General features: G+C 34.0%; 6 protein-coding genes across 7 annotated transcripts; 3 read left to right on the forward strand and 3 right to left on the reverse strand.

Moving 5' to 3' along the window:
- The first annotated feature begins 407 nt into the window (after positions 1–407).
- LOC107405150 (beta-1,3-galactosyltransferase GALT1) lies at positions 408–4,432 on the forward strand. 2 transcript variants are annotated; one of them, XM_016012163.4, is made up of 8 exons: positions 408–2,116; positions 2,239–2,474; positions 2,558–2,839; positions 3,089–3,217; positions 3,292–3,471; positions 3,629–3,736; positions 3,828–4,044; positions 4,205–4,432. In XM_016012163.4, exons 1-7 carry the CDS (start codon positions 1,288–1,290, stop codon positions 4,038–4,040), a joined length of 1,977 nt encoding a protein of 658 aa, XP_015867649.3. In that variant the 5' UTR covers positions 408–1,287; the 3' UTR covers positions 4,041–4,044; positions 4,205–4,432. The 2 variants fall into 2 exon arrangements, with proteins under 2 accessions (XP_015867649.3, XP_015867648.3); XM_016012162.4 differs by having other exon boundaries at positions 409–2,116; positions 3,828–4,432.
- Positions 4,433–4,647: 215 nt separating this feature from the next.
- LOC107415580 (protein DMP8) lies at positions 4,648–5,795 on the reverse strand. Its single transcript, XM_016023930.4, has one exon. It carries the CDS (start codon positions 5,621–5,623, stop codon positions 4,865–4,867), a length of 759 nt encoding a protein of 252 aa, XP_015879416.3. The 5' UTR covers positions 5,624–5,795; the 3' UTR covers positions 4,648–4,864.
- A 417-nt stretch (positions 5,796–6,212) lies between these two features.
- Positions 6,213–9,080, forward strand: LOC107415564 (ATP-dependent zinc metalloprotease FTSH 6, chloroplastic). The gene is made up of 5 exons (XM_016023908.4): positions 6,213–7,092; positions 7,191–7,731; positions 7,851–8,164; positions 8,266–8,506; positions 8,609–9,080. The coding sequence occupies exons 1-5, from the start codon at positions 6,491–6,493 to the stop codon at positions 8,954–8,956; spliced, it is 2,046 nt and encodes a 681-aa protein (XP_015879394.3). The 5' UTR covers positions 6,213–6,490; the 3' UTR covers positions 8,957–9,080.
- Positions 9,081–15,953: 6,873 nt separating this feature from the next.
- On the reverse strand, positions 15,954–17,717 carry LOC107415582 (amino acid transporter AVT1I). The gene is made up of 3 exons (XM_016023931.4): positions 17,466–17,717; positions 16,724–17,331; positions 15,954–16,595 (listed from the first exon to the last, which is right to left on the reverse strand). Exons 1-3 carry the CDS (start codon positions 17,617–17,619, stop codon positions 16,074–16,076), a joined length of 1,284 nt encoding a protein of 427 aa, XP_015879417.2. The 5' UTR covers positions 17,620–17,717; the 3' UTR covers positions 15,954–16,073.
- Positions 17,718–18,920: 1,203 nt separating this feature from the next.
- LOC107405156 (pentatricopeptide repeat-containing protein At2g36730) lies at positions 18,921–21,326 on the forward strand. The gene has a single exon (XM_016012170.4). It carries the CDS (start codon positions 19,099–19,101, stop codon positions 20,644–20,646), a length of 1,548 nt encoding a protein of 515 aa, XP_015867656.2. The 5' UTR covers positions 18,921–19,098; the 3' UTR covers positions 20,647–21,326.
- On the reverse strand, positions 21,324–23,311 carry LOC107405157 (amino acid transporter AVT1I). Its single transcript, XM_016012171.4, has 3 exons — positions 22,926–23,311; positions 22,036–22,643; positions 21,324–21,897 (listed from the first exon to the last, which is right to left on the reverse strand). Exons 1-3 carry the CDS (start codon positions 23,107–23,109, stop codon positions 21,376–21,378), a joined length of 1,314 nt encoding a protein of 437 aa, XP_015867657.2. The 5' UTR covers positions 23,110–23,311; the 3' UTR covers positions 21,324–21,375.
- Between the last annotated feature and the right edge of the window lie 2,897 nt (positions 23,312–26,208).

Here is a 26,208-nt window from a genome sequence, read left to right on the forward strand (position 1 = left end):
GCTGGTAGTAAATATTATTATATTAAATAAAACAAGTAAAAATATATTTAATTTAAAATTTAAAGTATTTTAAAAAATTTTATAAATCTATAAATATTAGATTTAAATTTTAAAAAAATTAAATAAATTTAATAATATTCAATTTAAATTTTATTAGATTAAAATTTAAATGTATTCAAACAAAATGTAAAATTTTTTAAAATTTATAAATATTTAAAAAATTATTAATTTTAAAAAATTTTAATAAATTTGAAAAAATTTTAAAAATAATATAAAAAAAATTAATATAAAATTTAATTTTTATTTTTATAGGTTTTATAAAATTCTATAACATTCAATTACATTTTTTAAAATTTATAAATTATTTTAAATTTATCAAATTTTAAATTGGAGCAACAGAGAGCCCCCGATCAAACAAAAAACAAATGGCAAACTGTTTATTCTGCTTAGAGCAATAGAGAGCCCCCAATCAAACAAAAAACAAATGGCAATAGAGAGCCTAAATCCAACCGCCGATTGGCGTATTCTTAAAGTTTCTAATGTTGAAAGCACCAAACCAACAAAGAAAGAACCACCCAAACAAACTCAGACTCTTGGTTTCCACGAACCCATTTTTCTCTTATCCCTCACAATTCCTCCTTTATAGTTGTCAACTTCATCTTCTTCTTCATCTTTTTAGGCAGATGTCCTTTATGGTTGTCAACTTCATCTTCTTCTTCATCTTTTTCGGCACATTTTCTTCAAAAAATTAGAGAAAATAATAATAATAATAATAATAATAATAAAGTTCAGGTGCATCTTTCTCTCAATCTTCTACTTTTCATCTAGTTTATTATCGTGTAATTTCCTTTTGTTATTTTTCTTTTTGAATCTTTTCTGTAAGTTTATTATTGTTTGGTCTAAACCCTACCACTAAATGTAGTTTCCTAGAAGTGAATTCTATTTTTCTTTTTTTCTTTTTTTAAGAGGTGAAAAGTGAATTCCATTTGTCAATGCTTAATCAAAAGCTAAATTTCAAGAGCATACCATTTGAGTTGATCAAACAGCAGACTTAGAAAATTCAAGACACCCTGCCAAATCCATGCCACATTTTGGTCCGGTATGTTCTGGAATTGTTTCTAAGCAACCTTTTTTTTTTTTTTTTTTCGGGTAGGACATTAATATACGATATTGAAGAGTCAAAGAAGTATATATATATATATATATATATATATAAGTTTGTGGGTTATATATAATTACCACCTCGTACTTAGACCTCAAATCCCTTTTGATGTAAAATTAAGAGTTATGAATAAAATGAAGAAATGGACCGGTGGTGTTTTAGCTGGTTCCTTATTTATGCTGCTGGTGCTGAGATATGGTGTAATGAGAAACACTACCACCGGAAAGAGTCCATTACCAACTCCTATCGCCTTCGATACATATGGTCCTCTTCAAAGCGAAGAAAAGAATACAACCACTCTGCTTGAGTTGATTCAAGATGGGGCAACACCTCCTCTTCCAAATCCAAAACCAGCCAACCAAGTTATGCCTACCGAAACATTATTAGATTCTAGCCTCTTTCTCGGAAGGAACTTCTCTTATGGAGTCCAGACTTCTTTACTGACATGGAATCATATGAAAAAGCTGGATAACTATTCAAAAAGTTTGCCTTACGAAATTGAGGCTATTAGTGAAGCTCGAGATGCATGGCGAAAGCTTATGAAATCCTTTGGGGAGGAAAAGCATGGTGGTGATGCAAACAATGATTCAATTCTTAAAGTGAAGAAGAAGAAACAGTGTCCTTATTTTATCAGTAAGATTAATGCCACGGACTTTGGTCATTATACTAGTCATGGTGGCCATAGATTGCAAATTCCTTGTGGCCTAATTCAGGGTTCAGCCATTACCATACTTGGCATTCCAAATGGTCTTCTTGATGGTTTTCAAATCGACTTAATGGGTGAAACACTTCCTGGGGGAAGAGATCCACCCATTATTTTGCATTACAATGTCCGATTATACGGCGACAAAACAACTGATGACCCTGTTATTGTCCAGAACACATGGACTGCAGCTCATGGTTGGGGTGAAGAGGAGAGATGCCCCTCTCCAGCTCCTAAAAGCAATATGAAAGGTACTTTTAAGATCATCTTTGGTTTCTCTGTTTATTTGGTTTTGACATTTAGAATTTGGATACCTCTTTGGGAACCATGTTTTGTGCTTGATTTATGGTCTCCCATTTGCATGATTAAACAGTGGATGAACTAATACAGTGCAATAAGCTAGTGGGAAACTATGAGAGCCAGAAGTTTGTGGCTAATCAAACTTTGAATGTTTCCAAAAGTTCATCAATGAAAAGGGATAGCTCTAGTTCCGGACAATATTTTCCATTCAAGCAAGGGACTCTCTCAGTCATGACACTCAGGGTAGGAGAAGAAGGATTTCAAATGACAGTCGATGGAAGGCATATAACATCTTTTGCTCAACGTGAAGTAATAATCGAATCTCTCTGTTTCTCTGTTTCAGTCTCTGTCTCTTGCTCGCTTTGTGCCTTGATGACTTGTGGTTTTTCCAGAGTTTAGAACCATGGCTTGTTAATGAGGTGAGGATTTCTGAAGACATAAGCCTAATTTCTTTCGTGGCCAGTGGCTTACCAACGTCGGAGAATTCAGAGCAAGTTGTTGATTTAGAAGCACTGAAATCAGCTCCACTCCCATCTCGCAAGCCATTGGATCTCTTCATTGGCATTTTCTCCACTGCAACTAATTTCAAGCGCAGGATGGCTGTTAGAAGAACATGGATGCAGTATAATGTGGTTAAGACTGGAGCAGTTGCAGTGCGTTTCTTTGTAGGTCTGGTGAGTACCATTTGTTTCACTCATCTGTTATGCTGTACAAGCTGCCATAGTATGCATAATGTTTATGGAACTATTATATCTCTGAGTTCTCTCGTTAAAACCTGCTAAGGTTGGTGTGTTTTGTATGGATTGCTAATGATTGTTCTTTAATCATTATACTAGCTTATGCATTTGGCTGAAATGGATCAGTATTTTTGAAAAAAAAAAAACATGTACATATATTTACTAATTGTTTGGCAATAACTTCAGCACAAAAAGCAGATGGTAAATGAGGAACTCTGGCATGAGGTTCAGACATATGGAGACATCCAACTGATGCCTTTTGTTGACTACTATACTCTTATAACCTTGAAGACTCTAGCAATCTGTATATTTGGGGTAGGTTTTCACTCGTTTCTTTTTCTATTGGAAAATGTATATATTATTCTTGGCTTATATGGTATTCTGGACAGACACAAGTTGTTTCAGCTAGGTATGTCATGAAGACGGATGATGATGCATTTGTTCGAGTGGATGAAGTACTGGCTACTTTAAATAGGACCACGGTGACACAGGGATTGCTATATGGTCTGATCAACTATCAAGCCAGGCCTGATCGAAATCCTTTTAATAAATGGTACATCAGCAGTGAGGTATAGCTCTGCCTCTACTGCATCTTCTTTGGTTTTCCTTGGCTGGATTTGAATGTTGAAGGATATAACTCTTAATAAAAACAACAAAAAATTTGAAAACTGAAGAATTCAACCTTTTTTCCTTTTTTTAATTTTATGTGCATGTGTATTTTCATAGGAATGGCCTGAAGAAACATACCCGCCCTGGGCACATGGTCCTGGTTATGTTGTATCAAATGACGTAGCAAAAGCCGTTTACAAGAGGCACAAAGAAGGTCATCTAAAGGTTTGCAATTATTTCATGTTTTAATTTGGGTCCCTATCCTATGCTTGATCACTTTTATCTTCAAACAAGTTGATCATCTTCTTGTTTGCAGATGTTCAAGCTGGAGGATGTCGCAATGGGAATCTGGATAGCGGAACTGGAGATTGCAGGTTCAAATATTAGTTATAAGATGGAAAGGAGGGTTTACCACGAAGGTTGTCATGATGATTATGTTGTTGCCCATTACCAAAGCCCTAGACAGATTCTTTGCCTCTGGAAAAATTTGAGAGACAAAAATACGGCAAGATGTTGCAAAAATCGTTAAGAAGGTGGGTATCTGCTCATTTGGAACATAAGTATAAAATTGACTATACACAGAGTAATGAAAAGTAGAAAATTTAAAAATAGTGCAGCATAAGGAAACTAGGTAAGCCAGGCAGAAGAATAAAGATCAGCGGAACTGACATGCTTTTGGGGCTTTTTGGGCAGGATTGTTAAATGCATACGTACAGACATAGAGAAATTTCTGGCTGAATATGTTTTCAGGAAAATGTACCACCTTAGTTTTGTCTGACACATTGTGAGAAACAGCATTAATGGGAGGCAGGGGCACCCTGTCTGTTAATTCCATATATAAACATTTATATCAGTTGTATAATGGCGTAAAAATGTTCATAGCATTCTTCTAATTTATAAATCTACAGTCCATTTTAATTACTCTATGACTGTATGCGACTAATTGCAATTTATACCAATGGAACATGGTGGATTAGAGAACTTGCAGTAAAAGTAATGCTTCCTCTCTTCTGTTAATAATGAGGAGGGTACAACCAAAACCGGATTTTTATTGTGAATCTTTTCTACTCAGGAACCAAAGGAAAGTCCAAGATATTCAAAGCATTTACTACTTAATAAATTTGGTAAAAGTCTACTATCCCTCTAACAATTACATTCATCAGACTTCCATGTAAAAACTATTATTATTTTAATAGTAAAACAAGCACATTGAATTTAAGTTTTTGATTGAACACAAGAATGCCAGAGTAATGTTTGAGTATTTAACGAACGAAAATAGAACTATCCAAGAACTAATCCATGGCAACAAATACAAACAACAAATTGTTAATGGAAACAACAATAATTCTCCAATCAAGCAACCATGCATCCAACCCCATACCTAGTGTTGGGAAATACAAGAAACAGAGAACTGCATATAATCCCCACCATCAAAGGAAAGCTCTTCATAACCTCATCCATTTCCTTCTCGTGACCCGGAAACAGACAATCCGTCACCCGGTGATCCGAAAACGCAATCGCCACGAACACCATCACCGACATTATCGCATGGACAAAGTCCGTCAACCCCATCTTATACTTGTCTTCTTTGGGAACATCCACTTTGAGACCCGGCTTGAACAATGCTAATCCTTTTGGAGTGACGAAACCATAGTAGACCTTGCCGTCAGGACCACGGAAACTGTCGGTGAAGTGGAAGAAGAAGCAAGAGAGAGCGCAAAGGCCAAGAAGGAGGTGGATCATCATGGTGGTGACGGCAGAGCAGTCTCGGCCATTGCGGTATATTGAAGGGAGGACCATCTCGAATGTTAGGAGTGTGCCAGTTGGGAGGAAGTTTACGAGCATGGAGGTTTTCGAGAGGGTTTTCTGGACACCCTTTGCCATGACGCGCCGTTTGCGGCCGGGTCCGGGTTCGGGTTCCGGAGCCGATGAAGAGGACTGATCAGGATTTGGGTGTGGTATCGGTACGGTGGTCTCTTCATGTGGTTCTGGGGCTGTGTTGTTGTAAACTTTGATTCCAATACCTTCAGGTTTCTCCATGATTTCTGGACAATAAAAAACATACAAAGGGAGAACAGAGTAAGTAGTACGTGTGTTATTTATTGGATCCATTCGGTTTTCACACTAATTTGAATTTGAAGTGGTTTAGGTAGTTATTTACAGTTACTAATTTCTAACCATTTCAATAACATTATTTTTAAACTGCAACGTACAGGGGAAAAAAAAAGAAAAAAGAAAAAAGAAAAGATAATTGCTTTACTCTTCTTCATGGATTTTTTTTTTTTTTTTTGAACAATTCTTCATGGATGCTGAAGTGAATCAATAATTATTACAAAGACAAAAGGAAGAGACTTCAAGTTTATCCAAAATAAATAAATAAAACGAATTCGTAGTTTTGGGAGAAAATAATTATTTACAGATATTTCTAAATTTGTTGTTTTTTTTTTTTATATAATAAGGTAATTGGGAAACATAACGTGGCACAATTTTGGTAGGACACGTGGCATGTTTAAAAGAACAGTAGAAAACTATAATGTGGCATCATTTTTTGGATATGTTCACTTCTCCAATGTACGACTTTATTTGTTCCAAGTGTCTGGTTGATAATATTAATATATAAGAGAGACAAGACATCTCCTATTGGCTTTCTTCCTACTGTGCTGTGCCTAAATCATTATCAGCAAGAAATTTGATTTTTCCATAACGCCCTTTGGTTCATGCATATAACCCACGAACAGAAACACAGCTCTAGATCCTTCATGAATCAAATGGAAATTGCCAACACAAATATCATCTCAAAACATGCCAAATGGAAGCGCTGGAAACCTCCATTGTCTTCCATATTTAAACAAACACTTTCATTCCGTCCAAATCATTTTTCAACACCCACTAACAGCTTAGCCAGACACTCGAAGAACAATTCATAGCATCGAAGCCTATCCATCTTTCAAAGCCAGGTGACCTATTTTACAAAACAAGATGTCCCCTGCCTTATCTCTATCTATTTCCCTCCCTCCAATTTGCAAATCCAAAGACCCAACAACAAAGGATATTTTCCTACCAAAGAACAGTAGTAGAGACAAACCATGTCCCAGATCAAATCCCTCATATTTTAAAGTCGGCAGGAGAGACTTGCTAAATTCTTCTTCAGCCTTGGGCTTAATAGGAGGAGGGCTCTCTGTTTCTCGGCCCGCGAGAGCCGAGCCAGAGAGCCCAGTTGAATCAACTTCAAATAGAATGACTTACTCAAGATTCTTGAAGTACATAGATGAAGGTGCTGTGAAGAAGGTAGACCTGTTTGAGAATGGAACGGTTGCTATCGCAGAGATCTTCAATCCAACATTGGACAAGTTTCAGAGGGTCAAGATTCAGCTACCTGGATTGCCACAAGGATTGTTGAAGAAACTCGAAGAACAGAACGTGGATTTCGCAGTTCATCCAATGGAAATGAACTGGTGGCCTGCGATATTGGACTTTTTAGGAAACTTTGCTTTCCCATTGATATTGCTTGGCTCATTACTGTTAAGATCTTCATCCACAAATACACCAGGAGGTCCAAACTTACCTTTTGGACTTGGAAGGTATGTATATATAAAAATGAAGTTTTATAATGAACTTTTACAACCCAGTTCCTGCAAATTACTAATTTTTATTTTATTTTATTTTATTTTTGAACCAGGAGCAAAGCAAAATTTCAGATGGAACCCAATACAGGGGTGACATTTGACGATGTGGCAGGAGTTGATGAAGCAAAGCAAGATTTCCAAGAGATTGTGGAGTTTTTGAAAACCCCAGAAAAGTTTTCTGCAGTTGGTGCAAGAATTCCAAAGGGGGTTCTACTAGTTGGGCCACCTGGGACTGGTAAAACTCTGCTGGCCAAAGCCATTGCTGGAGAAGCAGGGGTTCCTTTCTTCTCTCTGTCAGGATCAGAGTTCATAGAGATGTTTGTTGGAGTTGGGGCTTCCAGAGTGAGGGATTTATTCAACAAGGCAAAAGCCAATTCGCCATGCTTAGTTTTCATTGATGAAATAGATGCTGTTGGGAGACAGAGAGGAACAGGGATTGGTGGAGGAAATGATGAGAGAGAGCAAACACTGAACCAGTTGCTGACTGAAATGGATGGATTTACTGAGAATAGTGGAGTGATTGTGATTGCGGCTACTAATCGCCCTGAAATTCTTGATTCTGCTCTGCTCAGGCCTGGGAGATTTGACAGACAAGTAAGTTAAAAAAAAAAAAAAAAAAAAAAAACCGAAACACATTGCAAAAAAGTTGTTTGTTTTGGTTCATTATTTGAATAGTTTTTATAAAAATCTTTGGTTTTATTTTATGTTGGCAGGTTAGTGTTGGATTGCCAGATATAAGAGGAAGAGAAGAGATACTGAAGGTGCATAGCAAGAACAAGAAGCTGGACAAGGATGTTTCTCTGAGTGTAATAGCAATGCGAACATCAGGATTCAGCGGTGCAGACCTTGCCAACCTTATGAATGAAGCTGCCATTCTTGCTGGAAGAAGAGGCAAAGACAAGATAACAATAAAAGAAATCGACGACTCCATTGATCGAATTGTGGCAGGAATGGAAGGAACCAAAATGACAGATGGGAAGAGCAAAATTCTCGTGGCTTACCATGAAATAGGCCATGCCGTCTGCGCGTAAGTCCATGGGTTTTTTTTCTTCTAAATGTCGCTTCTCCATATCTTTTATTCATTTGAAGGCTTTTCTGGGACTAAACTTGTTAGTTTGATAAGTGCAGCACAATGACTCCAGGCCATGATCCGGTACAGAAAGTCACCCTTATTCCCAGAGGCCAAGCTCGCGGTCTAACATGGTTCATACCAGGTGAAGATCCAACTCTCATCTCTAAGCAACAACTATTTGCTAGAATAGTTGGAGGCCTAGGGGGTAGGGCTACAGAGGAAGTCATTTTTGGTGAACCAGAGACTACAACTGGAGCATCAGGGGACTTGCAACAGGTCACGCAGATAGCAAGACAGGTACTTATATAAGTCTTATAAACTATATATGTTCTTCAAGTTTGATATATTTGCATAAATATCTAAAAGAATTTTTTTTTTTTTTGGGGGGGTTCTTAACAGATGGTGACAATGTTTGGGATGTCTGAAATTGGACCGTGGGCATTGACAGATCCGGCGGTTCAAAGCGGCGATGTAGTGCTGAGAATGCTAGCAAGAAATTCCATGTCAGAGAAACTTGCAGAGGATATTGATTCCTCGGTACGACGTATAATTGACAGTGCATATGAGATTGCAAAGAAACATGTAAGGAATAACAGGGAAGCCATAGATAAATTAGTGGAGGTGCTTTTAGAAAAGGAGACCCTCACAGGAGATGAATTCAGAGCAATCCTGTCTGAATTTACTGATATCTCTTCTATAGAGAAGATGATAGACAGGACCTCTATCCGGGAATTGATAGAAGCCTAGACAGAAAAAATATCATGTAAATTCTTAATATCTATTTTGCTTTTTACATTTTACAGATTATACTATGGAATTGTAGAAGATAGTAAACTAACAAAGAAATTTATGCTGAAATGAGATTCCCTTACACTTGCCCTATTATATCTACCAGCAGGGATGTGTAAGTACCAGATACAAAAACAACTACTCCAACCAAAATGACTCCCCAATATCTTGCATTTCTCATCCAATTCTATGAGAAATAGTACAAATCTTTAGGTAGCATAAACATGGCAGTATAATTGAAGCCATGGAGCTCAAAAATGCCTCACTCGAGATATGCCAAAAAGTGTAAAGCCTGGGCTATTATCACACCGCTTATCAACAAGGGTGGTGTACTTATTAAGCCACGGTACTGTCTTTTGTTGAAGTCGCTTGAAATGTTTTCTTAGCGAGCATCCACACTTAGCAGCATCCACAATTGGTGTTGAGGATGAAAATATCAGTATTCTTGAAAATTTTACGGAAATATTGAAGGAAGTTTTGTAAAAAAATATGAAAAAGAGCAAATATGTAACTTAAGCCATAGATTTTAGTTTATAAATATTTGAAATAGTAAAATACTAAAAAATAAATAAGTAGATAAAAGAAAACAGAAGATATTTGCACCATTGATATACTAACTGTAATCATCAATAAATTCAATAATTTTTAAATATTTCTACCAAAATTCATTTTTTCTTCTTCAGATTATCATCGATAATGATAATTATCGATCAATAAATTCAACATTTCCATCAATATGGCTGACAGAAAAAATTTTAATCCTCTTACAGTATCAGATATATTGATGGATAATTTTATCTTTTTTATCAATGTTAAACATGAAATAATATAAAAATGTTCATAAAAATATTCACAATATTGTAGATATTGGCATCTATTGGTGATACCATCAAGGCATATTTGGCAATGGGAGTTACCAGAGTGGTGTATACGGAATTTTTCCAAGAACATCCAGGTACCCGGAAACTGCCATTGATGCATAACTAAAAGAAGTTCAGAAAGGACTTGATTTTGTCTAAAACATGCGTGTGGATTTAAAGTGGTTTATGTTTCAAAAACACTAGTCCGCCTTAAAATGGGACAGTCTGATAGCAAATTTATCATTCTAAAGGCCACAGCTTAGATTTAATACGAAATTTGATAATTTCAAAAACTTAAAGTAGAAAATTCAAGAGAAACACAAATCTGTGTAATTTATTTAGACGACAGAATTGGCGTTTGTTTCTCATAGAAGCATTAGAGGGTGGGGAAACTGGATGGTCACAATAACTGAAGACATGCAAACTAACAGCCATAGGGATTCCATTCCTAGCTGGTTAGCAGTTTCCCTCATGATGAAATCCAATTCCATTCAAAAGCACCAGCCCAGAAAAATAGCTACTTAGCAAGAAGCACATCACATGCATATGCATGTAAAAAATCTATTATTCATAATATAATACTAATTTATCTAAAAATTTTAAATATAATATTTAATTTACTTTTTTTTTTTAATTTTCAATTTACTTTGATTATTATTCTTAACAAAAACTTTTTTTCTTTATTTTTTTAAAACAAGTATGTTTAATTTTATTTTTATTTTTTATAAAATTCTAATTAATTTGTTATATATTTTCGCAATCATATTTTGTAAAAAGCTTTGAAATTATATTTTTTCCTAATTCTTTTTGGAAAAATGATTTTTTTTTCTTTTGGTTAACTGTAATTATTCAGATTGACATAAAAAAAGAGGTTACATTTCAAAATAAAAATTAGAAAACAATCTATCGCTATTTTGCAATGGTACCCTCTTGGAAATTTTTTTCTGTCCGACTGAATACTGATTAACAAGTTGAAACTGATTAAGCATGCCACACAATCTTTTTATTCACGTGACTTAGAAAATAGGTTCTGGCAACATCCATTATTGATGTCAACGCCATGGCATATTTGACAATGGGAGTTAGTAGGGTGGCGTATACTACAACTTTTGAGGTAAATTTTTTCAGTTGGAAGGCTCAAAGTTATCTGTGATTCAACCTCAAATACGAACATTAAGTAGCCAAAAACTACTATTGATGCATACCTAGTGCTGCATAAAACAAAACATACTAGTAGGATCTGCATTTTAATCAAAGAAATAACTTAATTAATCACATTTTGTACTTTACTTTCCGACCCTTTTTTTAGGGGTGGACAAAAAAATGGATTAAATGATAGAAACGACCAATACCATCCAATCAGACTTGTTTGAATTGGTTATTTCATAATAATTAGATTGAACCAGTTTCAAAAAATTCAAAATTGATAATTAGTCTAGTTTGGAAGAGACAGAAACTCATGAAACAGATCCAAATCTAATGATTAAAAATATATATATATATATATATATATTTAAAAAATAATTAGTAAATTATTTTTGTTTTTATTTTATTTTATTTTATTTTATATTTATATTGATTTGCAATATTTGGTTACAAAATAGTTATAATTGATTTATTATTTTAACTGATTTTGTTTTATTTATCCTATTCTGAAAATAAATATTTTCATTTTTCAAAGAATTAAGAAACTTTAATGAAAAAAAAAAAAATTGAATATTTTACATAAGTAAAAAGTATTAAAGTTCCTAATATCTAAAATTGTAAAATCTTACAAACCCAAGTACAACCCAATCTTAGATTGATCATCCAATCTAATTTAAACCAATCATTATCAAATTAGCGTCATCGTCATTATCAAATTAGCGTCATCGTCCTCTAGCTTGCATAGTACCACACCATGCTGTTTTTCATCAAGCAAGAAAGGCAATGTCAAGGATAGTTTATCATCATCAGCTCACTCCATTACAATTTACAGACTGAGAAATTTCTTGCTGCAAACTTGCATAAGAGAGGGAAAAGAATATATAGGATTAGTAGAAAAGAGGTCGATGTGAGTGCTCCTTAAAAACATGTGAAAAGAGTTTTCGAGGACCTCAATTACCAATTTTTTAAGAACATTTCCGTCGCAGTATATGATTTACAATATCATTATTCAAGTGGACAGCTCATTGTAATCATCTTTGTACTTGGATGGAGGAAGAGCGTGATTGGCTTCTCCCTCATCTTCTTCATGATCTTTCACTAAATGGATTAATTGGTTATCTTAAACAAAAATTACAAAAAATTATGGGTTCGTCATTTTGTTATTTATTTTTGAGACAATTACAAAAATCACTCCTCTATTTGAAGACAAATTAATTTAAATTTTGTTTTATTAAATAATGTCACTAATTCTCTTTTTATATTTTTTTTAGCAAAATAATATCACTCTATGCTATAATATAATATCAAAATTGGCCTCTCCCTTGAGTTTTTTTTTTTTTTTCCGTATATTTCATTTGACATTTTTTTTGGTTAAATGTAATGCAATTGATCATTTACATTATAAGTACATTAAAATTGTAATATATATTATTACCCAAAAAAAAAAAAAAAAAAGAGTAGGTAACATATATGGACTATATATTTTTTTATATTGAAGTTTCTTAAGAACCAAATTGATAACACAAAGAGAGAAAAAATAAACTGTATAATATTTTATTTCATTAAAAATATTTGAATGGGTCTTGCAAGATTGTCCGAGCTTGGAAACTTTAGCTTGGGGAAGATGGTAATAGGTTAATTCAAAAGCGATCCAGAAAGAACTGAATATAACAACACTAGTTTTTTTCAATAGGAGGTTTAAAGTTATCTATGATTCAACACTTGATTCGAACATCGAAGTATACGGAAACTCATTGGTGCATAGTGAAAAATAAATAAATAAATAAAATAAGAAAGTACTTAGATTTTGTCTAAAACATGCATTTGGAGAGTGGAGTTAAGTGGCTAATGCAAACAAAAACACTAGTCAGCCTTAAAAAAGGGCAGTCTGATAGCAAATCTATCATTCTAAAGGATCATTACAAAATTTGAAAATAATTTTGAAAGGTTAAGTAGAATTTGACAGAGAAACACAAATCTGAGTAACCATACTTGCATTAGAGAATTAGACGATTGTTTTTCATAGAAGTATGTAGAGGGTTGGTGAGGAAACTGGACAGTCACGATACAAACTAACAGCAGTAGAGATAGTCTTCACTATTTGATGAAATCCAATTCCATCAAAAGCGCACCAGTCCAGAAATCATAGCTACCTAGCTAGCAACCAAGCAAGAAAAACATTATCTAATCTATGAATTTATGAACCATGTAAAATATTTCAGCGCTGGATGTTATGCAATAGATCAAAAGCCTTTTTTTTTTTTTCCCCTTTAATTTATTTTTTTTTCTAATTTTTAAAAGGATTTTTTTTCCCACACTAAAAAAAAAACTGTCCGCATCCTGCGGAGAGTTGTATATAAGGATTTTAATGGAAGAAAAACGACATTAATTTAAACCATAAACAGATTAGATATATCATATATGGTCCCCCTTTCATGCACTAATAATTTTGCATAATTTTTCTATTATTGTGGTATTATCATTTTACGTTCTCTGTCTGTAATGATTAAACATAAATAAGTTAATAATGGATAACTATTAATTAAGGAAATAGCCTAAAATGATCGATTATAAGATTACAGTTACAGTAGTTAGAAGCTTCTCTCTCCCACACATTTGTGTAAACTGATACAACTTACACTTAAATTTTCTCTCTGTTTTCTGTTTGCTTTGCTCTATCTCTCATGGTAGCAGATTGAACCTCTGTGGTTCAAGTCAATGATCTTCTCCAAAACAGAGCACCTTTCCCTTTCCTCTTAAGTCTCATGTTATACATACCAATGCTCATTCTCACATTATCATGATTCAGGGGCTATAAATTAATAAACTCATAGACAAAGAAACGTGCTCAGCTACAATATATACATAGCAATGCTTTATAAAGAAGAGGAATCACAAGGACAAATGATTGGAAAAAAAGATTATGCGAAATGCAAATTGGCCAAAACAAGACTAGCCAGCTAGTATCATGTTAACTGTACTGCTCTCTTTTCAAAGTCTGAGAGCATATTTCTTGGTTTTTTTATTTTTTTTTTATTTTTTATTTTAAGATGTCGGAGTAGGAACTCAATATTGGACTGAAACTAATAGGTCAACCAGAAAAATGTTACAAAAAGTAAATAATAATAATAATAATATCATTATGATAATAATAATAATGATGATGATGGTGATTTTTTTTTTAAGAAATAATAATGATGATTATGATAATAATAATAATAACATAATAGAGGCACAAACCCTTAGGCCTAACACTAACGTGGTATATATACGTGATAGTTTATAACAATAGTATTGGTAAACTATGACAATGGTTTATAGCACAGGCATATAATCATCATCATCCTCTAGCTTGCATAGTACCCCGCTCGCCATGCATGGTGTTTTTTATCAAGCAAGAACGTACGGCAATGTCAACGATATTTGATCATCATCTCGCTCCATTACGATTTACAGAGTGAGAAAATTCTTGCTACAAACTTGCATAAGAGAGGGAAAAGAATATAGAGGAAGAGTAGAGAAAAGATTCTTTCCCATAAGTTAAAAGAAAAATTGACCCGTTTGCCAAACATGCATCTGAGTGCTCCCTAAAAAGCTGTGAAAAGGTACTTCGAGAACCTCAATTGCCAAACTTTTTAATAGGTACTTCGAGAACCTCAATTGCCAAACTTTTTAATACCATTCTTATTGCAGTATGATTCACGATACTATTATAATTATTCATGTGCACAGCTCATGGTCATCGGATTGTCTTTTTGTTTTTTTTTTTTTTTTTTTTTGAGAGAGAATTACGAAAATCACTCCTGTATTTAAAGACAAATTAATTTCTAAGTTTTGTTGAATTTATGAAACAATATCAATCTTTTTTATTTCTTTATTCTTATTTTTTTTCTTGTTTGAGCAAAATAACATCACTCTACGCTATAATATAATATCAAATTGGCCTCTCTCTTGAGTTTTCTTTTTGTTATTTCATTTATCAATTTTCGTTCTTGTTTTTTGCTTTTTTGTTTTTCGTTTTTTTGTAAATGTAATGAATTGACCACTTACTCACTATAATGTACAATGACCCAAAAAAATAAGGTAATATATATGGATAATATATAGTTTTATATTGAAATTTCTCAGGAACCAAATTGATTAATGAAAGAGAGAAAACATAAACAATATAATATTTTATTTGATTAAGTTATTCACAAAATTCACGCGAAAACAATAATTTTCAATCTTATATTTTATTTGATTAAGTTATTAATAAAATTCACGCGAAATAAAGCATTCAAACCACGATCCATTATCCATTATTTTATTACCCAAAAAAATATCATCCATTTTATTAATTATATTAATTGATCTATCTTTCACATGTGCACTGTTGACCAATACATGTCCACACATGCGATAGTGAAAATTTCTAAGAGTTTTTTAAATCAGAAAACGCCAGGTGATCCGATTGTGTGTATGTTTTAATCAATACATTCATATATATATATATATATATATATATATAAATATATATATATATATATATGTTGTATTTTTCCCATTAAAAAAAAAAGAAAAAAAAAGAAGCGAGTCTACAGTATAAAATGCCAGGTGATCCGATTGTTTCCCACACGACATTTCGTGGATCAAATATATAAAACCAGGTAAAGCCAAAATTCCGAAATTCAGCTTATGTTTCGGTTCCCAACCAAAACAACCAATCGCTTCTTAAACCCCACCCTGTGCCGTAACTTGGATTTTCTCTGCAAAATGTTTTCATGTGTGCTTTGGAAAAACAATGTGTATGAACACAAACAACAATTTGATTCATTTTTATACATAGATGCCCGGAAGGTGCTCGACCCAATCCCTGAGAACTATGGTTCAATAATGGGAAATTGTGGGTTTGAACCGGACAAAAGTACAATGGTAATCATGCTTAATAATGTGCTGAGATTGTAGACTTTAGCTTATTAGGAAGATGGGTTCATTAATTCATAAGCGATCCAGAAAATAAAACTTAATAAAACAACACTCTTAACAGATATATGCAAGTACTAAGTACCGACAAAAGGAGAAGCCCTTTACATTTTCAATTTCCCTATTATTTCCAACAGAGATGTGTAAGTACCTAATACAAGAACTGCAAAACCCATTAAGATTATAGCCACTACAACAACCGTTTCGCATCCAAATCTCTTGTAAGCACCAGAAAGCTTCAGGTAGCATAAGCATGGAACTATGATCGAAGCTGTGATGCCAAAAAATGCTCCAACAAGCGACATTAGATCTGCAAAAAAGGGTACAGCCAGAGCAACTGTGACCGTGCTGATTAGTAACATGGTACCGATTAATCTACCAAAAACTCTCTTATTGACGTCAACCGGAAATGAATTCTTGGCAGAATCAACAATTGGTTTTACCATCAAAGCATATTTGGCTATTGGATTGACCAAGGTGGTGTATATTGCCACTTTTGAGCTAAATTTACCGATTGGGAGGTTCAAGGTTATCTGTGATTGAACCTCTGACCCAAACATTGAGTACCCAAAAACTGCCATTGATGTATAAGTAATGGTACAGATGGTGAAACAGACAATCATAACCTGCATTCAAAAAGATGCACAAAACTGACTGTCAGTACTACAGACGAGTATTCTATTCCAGACAAACTAATTAAGCCTTCATTTTTTTGCTAATAATAATAATCACTACTAAAACTGTTTTTGCTTACATTAGAAAACTGTCTTCTGTTTTCCATCGAAGTGTAGAGGGTAGGGAAAACTGGATGGGTACAATAACAGAAAGCGTACAAGCTAACAGCAGAAGGGATGCCATTCCAGTTGATCAACCTTCCTTTTTGATGAAATCCAACTCCACCAAATGCACCAGTCCATATAATGGAGCCGAGGATGATGGCCGAGGCTAAAACTCCACTGGCCGATACATAAGACAAGAGACTCAGGTTATCTATCCAAACAGATGGCAGAATGATAAGGGCCACAATTATTACAAAGCATTGCTCTCCACCAATTGATACCCCCGCCATTTGGAATCCAACATTTGGAAATAGAATATGCAAGTTATCACCCTCTAGAATCAGAAACCCTATTGCTACCAAGTAAAGCTCTACGTACATGACAATGGACACCAATATTCTTCCTTTGTTTCCAAACGAACGCTCCCCTATATCTGGATAAGTTCTGATTTCAGATTCCAGATCCATACATTTTTGAATCAGTAAGCCTGAGTAAAAAGCGGCCAAAGCTATAAGCAGAAAAAGTATTAAGCTTAACCATCCTCCTGATGACAGCGCATAAGGAAGTGACAATATTCCAACTCCTATTATTCCCAGAAAAAAAAGAAAAAAAAAAAAGAAAAGAGAAAAAATCTAATTAGCCAGGCATTAGATCGGAACTTGATACTACCACCAAAAATTTGCAAATAAGTCAAAAATTTGGAAAATATTGTGGGACCTGATAGAGCATTTAATCCGTTGAAACAAGTTTTGTAAAAAGAGGTGTTTTCAGCGTCATTCCCTTGCAGCTTGAATTCAAGCACTCTGCTATGCTCCTCTTCATGCATGAGTGGTAATGCCATGGATAATTCATCTCTCGTACCAGCCTCCATTACACTATACCCGAAATAACTCCCAGATGTTCAGTACTGTAACTTTGCTGAATGGACAAGGGAAGCTAGCTCTTAAAAAGTTATAAAGGGGTTTTCAAAGAAACCTCTAGTAAAGCCACGTTTTAAAGAAACGTGTTTGAGCCAAAAAGTATTATATGTCCATGTCCCATATATCTGTAATATTTTCAATTATTAATTATAAGCAACATAAATTCAACTATCTAATTATATCAATATTATATAGTTATAAATTAGATTTTATACAAATATTATTATATGTTTAATAATAAATAATTTGTTATACCATATCATCTATATAACGGTTTCATATAAAAATATATATATATATATATATATATTTTTTTAAACAACATGATTCATAAGTTCTCTAAATTATGACTGGCTGATGTCAAAAGGGATAGATCCTCAAGTTTTTTATCCATGCTGCTTTATAAGTTAAATTTTATTATATGTTCAAATGGATTTTATGGGTGTTAAAACTATTTGAGTTGTTGGCCTTTTATTTTGTGGGCATGGGAGTCTTTTTTTTTATTATTATTAGAAAACAAATTGTTTATTAAACTATATTAATTTTGATATTTTTAATATTAATTTTGATACATGGGTAATTTTATAAGATATAGTATATCGATATTTATACTGATTCAATTTATAAAGATATTATTTTCTTTCAAAGTATAATTCAAATTGAAATCCATCCATCCTGGATATCAAAAAATATCTATTCAATAGAATTGTTACGGCCATCAAATATTTTGACCAAATTACATTTATCTGTACATGCGCAGGAAATTAGTGGTTATCAAAAGGCAAAAATCATAAATTCATAAAAAGTGAACCCAGTTGTTTTTGTAAACAAAAAGTTGGTGCGCGTAACATGTATGTTGACAGTAAGTGAAAATTAGGAAAAATTGACTTGCACTCTTAACGATGCATTTTCAATTTAATTAAAATATAGTTAAATACATCTATATTTTATATTTTTTCAAAGTACTCAATTACTTTGTTTGAACTCTATCGCTAAATAACAAAACCCAAGCAAGAATTATCATTATGCATTATTCTTCATTGTGAAGGCAATGATGTAGATAATTTATAAATATTTCAGTATCAATGAAAACCCAACTAGAGCACTTTTATCTTCAAAAAAAAACATGTATATATATATGGTTGTCAGGGACTCCTCGTGGTGTGTCATCAGTTATTTGTCTTTTGATTCTTGTGGGTATATGCATGAATAAAAATTCCATTTTGTTTTCATTAAAAAAATAATAATAAAACAAAAGTTCTTTTATAAATCCTCATTTAAAAAATTAAAAATTAAAAAATAAAAATAAAAAGACCAAAAGGTCCGTACTTTTACACACGACAGGTCGTCGGTGGGTGAATTAAATTTAAGCGAAGAAACAAAATGGAGCCAAAAGTGAAGCCCAAAATTCAAAATTCAAAATTCAGTTGATGGTTCGGCTTCAAACCCAAACTGCCAATCGCGTCTTCGCTCCAAAAACCTATCATCACCCTGATTCCTCAGATTTCGTCTCCAAAAAGCAACAATGCCTCTCTCTCTTCAAGATCTGCTCCTCCATCAAACAGCTCTCTCAGATTCACGCTCAACTCCATCTCTCTGGGCTTCAGGGAGACACATTTCTTCTCACACAGCTAGTCCGCTTCTGCGCCTTATCTCCCTCCAAGGATTTGAACCATGCCCGAACCATCCTCCATCGTTCCGACCATTCACCGCCTTCTTCCTGGAACATTCTCATCAGGGGCTACGCCTCCAGCGATTCTCCGACCGAGGCCATCTGGGTTTTCCGTGAAATGCGTTGCCGCGGAATCAGACCCAATAAACTCACCTTCCCTTTTCTTCTCAAGGCCTGCGCTACTATTATGGCACTTAAAGTAGGGAGGCAAGTGCATGCGGATGTTTTTAAGCGTGGTTTGGACGGCGATGTTTATGTACAGAACAACTTGATTCATTTTTACGGGTGTTGTAAGAAGATTTCGAATGCACAAAAGCTGTTCGATGCAATGTCTGTCAGAACTCTTGTTTCGTGGAATTCAATTATAACAGCTTGTGTTGAGAATTCTTGCTTCGATAATGGGATTGGGTATTTCTTGAGGATGAGAAATTGTGGGTTTCAACCAGACGAGACTACAATGGTTGTCATGCTTAATGCATGCGCCGAGCTTGGTAACTTGAGCTTAGGGAGATGGGTTCATTCACAAACGATCCAAAGAGAATTGGGTTTGAATTGCCAATTGGGTACTTCCCTTGTAGACATGTATGCCAAGTCCGGGGCTTTAGATTATGCTACAAAAGTGTTTGATAGTCTAGGGGAGAGAAACGTTTGGACATGGAGTGCAATGATTCTAGGACTAGCTCAACATGGGTTTGGCAATGAAGGTCTTGAACTTTTTGCAAAGATGATGAAGTCCTCCATATGCCCGAACTATGTCACCTTTCTTGGGGTTCTATGTGCTTGCAGCCATGCCGGACTGGTGCAAGATGGATACCAATATTTTTATGATATGGAACATGTCCATGGGATTAAACCCATGATGATACATTATGGTGCCATGGTAGATATCTTAGCTCGTGCTGGTCGCCTAAGTGAGGCTTATGCATTTATAAATAACATGCCCTTTGAGCCGGACCCCATCATATGGAGGACTTTGCTCAGTGTATGCTGTAACTGTGATGTTAAAGACAATGAGGGGATAGGAGATAAGGTTAGAAAGAGGCTGCTCAATTTGGAGCCAAGGAGGGGTGGGAATTTGGTGATGGTGGCAAAAATGTATGCTGAAGTAGGGATGTGGGAGAAAGCGGCTAATGTAAGAAGGTTTATGAGAAGCGGAGGATTGAAGAAGTCTGCTGGGGAGAGTTGCATAGAGTTAGGTGGGTCGATTCGTAGGTTCTTCTCTGGCTATGATCCTCAAACTGATTATGAGGGTATCTACCAGATGCTAGACGAACTGAATTTACACATGAAGATGGTTAACCTGTAATTCAGCTCTCCTTTTGTCAATTTTTTTTTTATTTTTTTATTTTTTTTTATTTTTTTTTTCTTTTGGAAATGTGAAAATTGGAATAGCAAAGAGCTGAGCATTTTCGTTGTCTTGAAAAAAAAAAAATAATAATAATAATAATAATAATAAAAAGAGGTGAGATTTATGAGAAATATCACTCATATTAAGATTTTAATGTCTACTTTCTCTTGATATGAAAATTGGCTTCTTTGAATCTTTCAACGATTATGAAACGGCAAATTAATTGTTTCATAAACCCTTTGATTTGACCAGCTTCATGTGTAAGAACATGTGTTCAAATAGTCAAATCATCCGACAGTTGCTTCGCATGAAACCGAGACATCACTGGGGCATAGATAATTTAAAGCCTCACACATGCGTTGGTAATGAATAGAGCCTTATTTTTAGCCCTTTACATGTATATAGAAGTTTTTTTGGGGGCATATATATATATATATATATACAGTCTTGTTGGAGCAAATTTTCCCTACCGCAGAGAGTTGTACTCTCTTCACTGATGGACCCTTTTTATGAAACTTACCTCCTAAGAAACAGCTTGTTATAAAATTGCTAAGCAGATCTTATAAAAAATCCATCGCAGTAAAAATACAATAACAACCACAACAACCAAAAAAAAAAAAAAAGGAGAGAGAAAGAAAGAAGAAGTTAAACTACAACTCTGAATTTCCTATCAAAAAAAAGAAGCCTTTACATTTTCAATTTCCCTACTATTTCTAATAGAGATGTGTAAGTACCGAATACAAGTACTGCAAAACCCATTAAGATTATAGCCCCTACCGTCACCGTTTCACATCCAAATCTCTTGTAAGCACCAGAAAACTTCAAGTAGCATAAGCATGGCAATATGATTGAAGCTGTGACGCTCAAGAATGCTCCAACCAATGACATTAGATCTGCAAAAAATGGTACAGAAAGGGCTACTATGACAGTGCTGATTACCAAGATGGTACTGATTAGCAGACCCAAAACTCTCTTATTAACTTGAATCCCAAATGAATGTTTGGCAGCATCCACAATTGGTTTTACCATCAAAGCATATTTGGCAATGGGATTGACCAGGGTGGTGTATATTGCCACTTTTGAGCTAAGTTGACCCACTGGGAGGTTCAAGGTTATCTGTGATTGAACCTCTGACCCAAACATTGAGTACCCAAAAACTGCCATTGATGCATAAGTAATGGTGCAGATAGTGAAACATACAATCATAACCTGCATTGAAACAGACAAATTGATTAACCCTTCAATTTTTAATTCATTTTTGCCTACAGTTGTAGTCACTAAAAAGTGATTTTGTAATTAGATAAAGCCTTTTTTTTTTTTTTTTTTTTTTTTTTTTGGGTTGCTTACATTAGAAAACTGTCGTCTGTTTTCCATGGAAGTGTAGAGGGTAGGGAAAACTGGATGTGCACAATAACAGAAGGCATACAAGCTAACAGCAGTAGGAATCCCACTCCAATTAATCAGAGTTCCTTGTTGATGAAATCCAACTCCATCAAAAGCACCAGTCCACAAGATGGAGCCCAATATGATTGCAGAGGCTAAAACCCCACTGGCAGAGATATAAGATAGAAGGCTCAGATTATCTATCCAAACAGAAGGCAAAATGAGAAGGGCCACAATTATGATAAAGAATTGCTTTCCGCCAATTGATAGCCCTTCTATTTCGAATCCAACTTCCGGAAATAGATTGTGCAAGTTATCCCCTTCAAGAATCAAGAACCCTGTTGCTACCAAGTAGAGCTCTATGTACATGACAATGGATACCAGTATTCTTCCTATGTTTCCAAATGCACGCTCTCCTATGTCAGGATAAGTTGTGATATCTGAATCCATGTCCATACATTTTTGAATCAGCAAGCCAGAGTAAAAAGCTGCCAAAGCTAGAACCAAAAGAAGTATCAAGCTCATCCATCCGCCTGATGCGAGTGCATAAGGAACTGATAGTATTCCAACTCCTGAAAAATCAAAACACCCAGCCAGAAAACTAGTTAAGTCTTTAATTTAATTAAGCCCTGTATACAAAACCCAATTTTTCTCTTCCATGTACGTACAAAATTAAATTTGTAGTACTTGGATGATGGCTTAAATCAAGAACAGTTTTGTAAATTCCCGTTGAAAAAACGTGATGGGTTATTGTTAACTATAGCAATCCACGTTTAAAAAAACTACCAAAAAAAAGTAATTAAAGGAAAAAAAAATATAAAAATGAAAGAAAGCTGCATTAAAGGAGTAGAAACCTGACAAAGCATTTAATCCATTGAAACATGTTTTGAAGAAAGAGGTGTTGTTGCTAGTGGTGGAATGATGATGATGATGAAAATTTGATTCTATATCTTCTAGTTTGCATCCTTGCCCCCGATTCTGATGCTTATTCTCATCAAGCACAAGAGGCAAGGTCAACGATGGTTCATCAGCTGCCATGAGAAAGAGAGAAAATTTTGGTAGAGATTGAGAAAAGGAGGAAACTGGCTAGCTATAGGAGTAGGAGTCTAGAAGATATATTAGCATAGTAGACATATAAACTCCTATTTATAGAGATATAAAATGAGTGTTCTTATCAAGAAATTAAACAATGTATCAAATATCTTTTGGATATATTTTAATATGCACGAGGAATTTTATTGGAGGCTTCCATGAATCTTCAAAAATAAAGGAGGTTTTATACACGGTGACGAATAGGCAATGTTGTTTTATGATTTATTACCAAAACCGAAAATAGTACTAAAATGCCCCAACACAGTTTTTCCATCGGTCAGACTTTTCTCCAAAATAAAGCACTTGCTAATTTATGTTGTTGTCTTGAAAGCATTTTTAAGAGATTTTTTATAGTGAAAATATATATTTTTTATAATAAAAAATATTTTTTTAAATAACTAATAAAATTTTAAAATAAAAAATAATTTTTATTTTCTATAATTAGAAAACTAAATCAATTTTTTATATTAAAAAATCAAAATAAAAAATTTATTAAAATATTTTTTTAAATAAAAATAATAATACATCTAAAAAGTTCATTTGGAAATGCTGTTATCCTTCTTCTCTTAATTTTTTTTTTTTTTTCTTTTTTGGGTTTGGGGCACCCTTCGACTTGGACTATAAGATTGGGATTTTATTATATAATAATAAGGATAATTACCTAGTACCTAACCAATCTAGCACCGTCGACCAAAAAAATTAAAAATAAAAAATAAAAACCAAACTAGCCCCATTATTTCTATGTAAAACTTTGATGAATTGTGCGTTTAGTATATTAATATTACTAGCTAATATGATTAACTCTAGATTTTAGTCAAAGAAGAGTATTGACTACTAAAGTGGGAATATTAATAAAATATTTTTAAAAAATAAAAATAAAAATTATTGTAAACTAGTACACTTCCATGGAAGAAGATGGTAACTAAAAGAGCCAAAAAAAAAGTAAACTGTAAGGGAAAGAAGGGTACTTACTGCCACTGGTTTTCCACATGCATAGGGAGACAAGAAGGGGAAGGATAGCCAGGGGGCACCACACAGCTTTAGAAGAAGAGTGAATGGGTGAGTGCATCGGGGTATTTTGGTCACTTTACAAATGAATTGTCGTAGAAATTAGGCAATAATACTTTTCTTTGCCGATCAGGAAAACGTGTCATTTGGGGAAACCAAAAGCCGCTTTTAAAGGTGTCAAAAACTCGTACGCTAAAAGGTCACAGACTCACAGTAGAGTAGAGTAGGGTACTCTTCATCAATTTTCCTTCCTTCTCAATGTGTATTCTTGGAATGTGATGAGGTGGTACACATATCTGTCTATTTTGTTTTTGTTTTTTTGGTAAAGGGGGTAGTACACAGATCCATGATATTGTATGTTTCATAATTTATATATTAAATTATTACCAAATCAGCAACTCTGAGGGGCACTTTATATTCTCTGAAAAACCAAAGTAATATTCATAAATGTCCATTTATTACAAGCTGATAAAAATAAAAATTTAATATATAGAATTTTAACCACCAGAAAAAAAAAAAAAAAAAAATTGCTTTTACTGAGTTTTTGATCTAAAGAAAAAGTTTTGCCGAACAAATACTAATTTTTTGGCTTTCTCATGTTGGTTCACATCATCATCAACCATGGGCAAGAATGGAGGTCAGTAAAGGCTCTTCGTCTAAATCATAGATGACCAATTTTTGTTATTGCTTTGATGGATCTTTTTCTTCGGATTTGTTTGGATTGTGAACATTGAATGTGTGAGCCCACCATATATTTTCATGAATGATAGAATGGAGAAGGGAAGTCAAATTGTGGTATTCCGAGAGACACCCACCTCCTTTTTACTTTCTATTTTGCCTAATCCTCCCCCAAATAGAAAAACCCCACTCTCTTCCTAACAATTCGAAAAAAAAAAAAAAATGTAAGAGAAAGAATTAAGGGGCTAAGTAAGAGACAAGAATGGGACTCAGAGGATTATTGTGGGCTGCAGTCATAACAGTGATAAAACAAGCACAATTGAAACCTGGCCAGTGCTACATTTTGGATGCTCGTCTTCACACTCAAACAATGATCGAACTTTTGTTAGCAGGCATCTTTTTTATTTCACAAAAATAATAATAACAGCAAATATGTTCTCAACAACAGCCTTAACTAGTACTCTGTCGTCTACTACATAAATTTATTTCACCAAAAAAATTTCATCTGCATAATTGAGGACCCAATATTATTTTTAAGTTTGATTGGTTTTCATGTATTGAATTGCTTATAAGATGGAAGCAAGTTTATGTGAATTTCTGGACCCACATGTTCCTCTCCAAAAAAGTTGATAATGTCAGAGGGTGTCCCTTAAGGAGAAATTCATGGTTCGTGATTAACCATTATGTAAAGCACAAACAAAAAGGTGTGTGGCCCTGAATCGGAAATACGGCAAACGTAATATGTTGTGGTGGATTTATACTCGTGTAGATTATTATTCCCATGTGGGTTGTGCATACAATTAACGTATCTATATTCCATTCAAAAAAAAAAAAAAAAAAAAAAACGTGCAGTACTAGTGTATATATAGAAGTTCTGTAATATATATACAATGAATGGTGGAAATCAATTGAAAATCTATAAAGGATAAGATTTCCAACCACAACTACACATTCTCGTAAACATCAACTTCAACCATATGTTGTTCGTAAACACTCACACCTTTTCCTTCCCATTATATATAAATATAATGCATAAAAATCTATCCGATTAAAAGACGAGTTAATTAATTGTACTTGTATTTTCTATTCTATTTTTGTTTTATGTTTTTTTAAATCAAAGATGACGGACTTAAACAACAGTGGCAAAACCACTAACCCTTAAGTAATTTTGCTTGTGCTTTTAGTTGATTATTCCTCCCGTACCATGATTCTTATGAAGAAGAGCAAAAGTTTGTATATATTGACAAGAGTGGTGATGCAAGTGCATAACGTCGAGGAAGAATAAATTACATAATTAGAAGTTAGAACACCGTGAATATTCATCCACTTTCATTCGTGATTGAGACAAAGAAGGTGGAA

Source organism: Ziziphus jujuba, chromosome 4 (assembly GCF_031755915.1).
Source record: "Ziziphus jujuba cultivar Dongzao chromosome 4, ASM3175591v1".
NCBI classification, from domain to species: Eukaryota; Viridiplantae; Streptophyta; class Magnoliopsida; order Rosales; family Rhamnaceae; genus Ziziphus; species Ziziphus jujuba.

What these genes read in the sequence shown, in the direction of transcription:
- LOC107415582 (XM_016023931.4), bottom strand. Translation starts at nt 17,619, where the DNA reads ATGGAGGCTGGTACGAGAGATGAATTATCCATGGCATTACCACTCATG. An exon ending in CGGATTAAATGCTCTATCAG is followed by an intron (nt 17,332 to 17,465) that starts GTCCCACAATAT and finishes TGGGAATAATAG; the next exon opens with GAGTTGGAATATTGTCACTT. An exon ending in ACAGAAGACAGTTTTCTAAT is followed by an intron (nt 16,596 to 16,723) that starts GTAAGCAAAAAC and finishes TTTTGAATGCAG; the next exon opens with GTTATGATTGTCTGTTTCAC.
- LOC107415580 (XM_016023930.4), bottom strand. Translation starts at nt 5,623, where the DNA reads ATGGATCCAATAAATAACACACGTACTACTTACTCTGTTCTCCCTTTG.
- LOC107405150 (XM_016012163.4), top strand. Translation starts at nt 1,288, where the DNA reads ATGAATAAAATGAAGAAATGGACCGGTGGTGTTTTAGCTGGTTCCTTA. An exon ending in TCCTAAAAGCAATATGAAAG is followed by an intron (nt 2,117 to 2,238) that starts GTACTTTTAAGA and finishes ATGATTAAACAG; the next exon opens with TGGATGAACTAATACAGTGC. An exon ending in TAGCAATCTGTATATTTGGG is followed by an intron (nt 3,218 to 3,291) that starts GTAGGTTTTCAC and finishes TATTCTGGACAG; the next exon opens with ACACAAGTTGTTTCAGCTAG.
- LOC107405157 (XM_016012171.4), bottom strand. Translation starts at nt 23,109, where the DNA reads ATGGCAGCTGATGAACCATCGTTGACCTTGCCTCTTGTGCTTGATGAG. An exon ending in TGGATTAAATGCTTTGTCAG is followed by an intron (nt 22,644 to 22,925) that starts GTTTCTACTCCT and finishes TTGATTTTTCAG; the next exon opens with GAGTTGGAATACTATCAGTT. An exon ending in ACAGACGACAGTTTTCTAAT is followed by an intron (nt 21,898 to 22,035) that starts GTAAGCAACCCA and finishes GTTTCAATGCAG; the next exon opens with GTTATGATTGTATGTTTCAC.
- LOC107405156 (XM_016012170.4), top strand. Translation starts at nt 19,099, where the DNA reads ATGGTTCGGCTTCAAACCCAAACTGCCAATCGCGTCTTCGCTCCAAAA.
- LOC107415564 (XM_016023908.4), top strand. Translation starts at nt 6,491, where the DNA reads ATGTCCCCTGCCTTATCTCTATCTATTTCCCTCCCTCCAATTTGCAAA. An exon ending in TTACCTTTTGGACTTGGAAG is followed by an intron (nt 7,093 to 7,190) that starts GTATGTATATAT and finishes TTTTTGAACCAG; the next exon opens with GAGCAAAGCAAAATTTCAGA. An exon ending in CTGGGAGATTTGACAGACAA is followed by an intron (nt 7,732 to 7,850) that starts GTAAGTTAAAAA and finishes TTATGTTGGCAG; the next exon opens with GTTAGTGTTGGATTGCCAGA.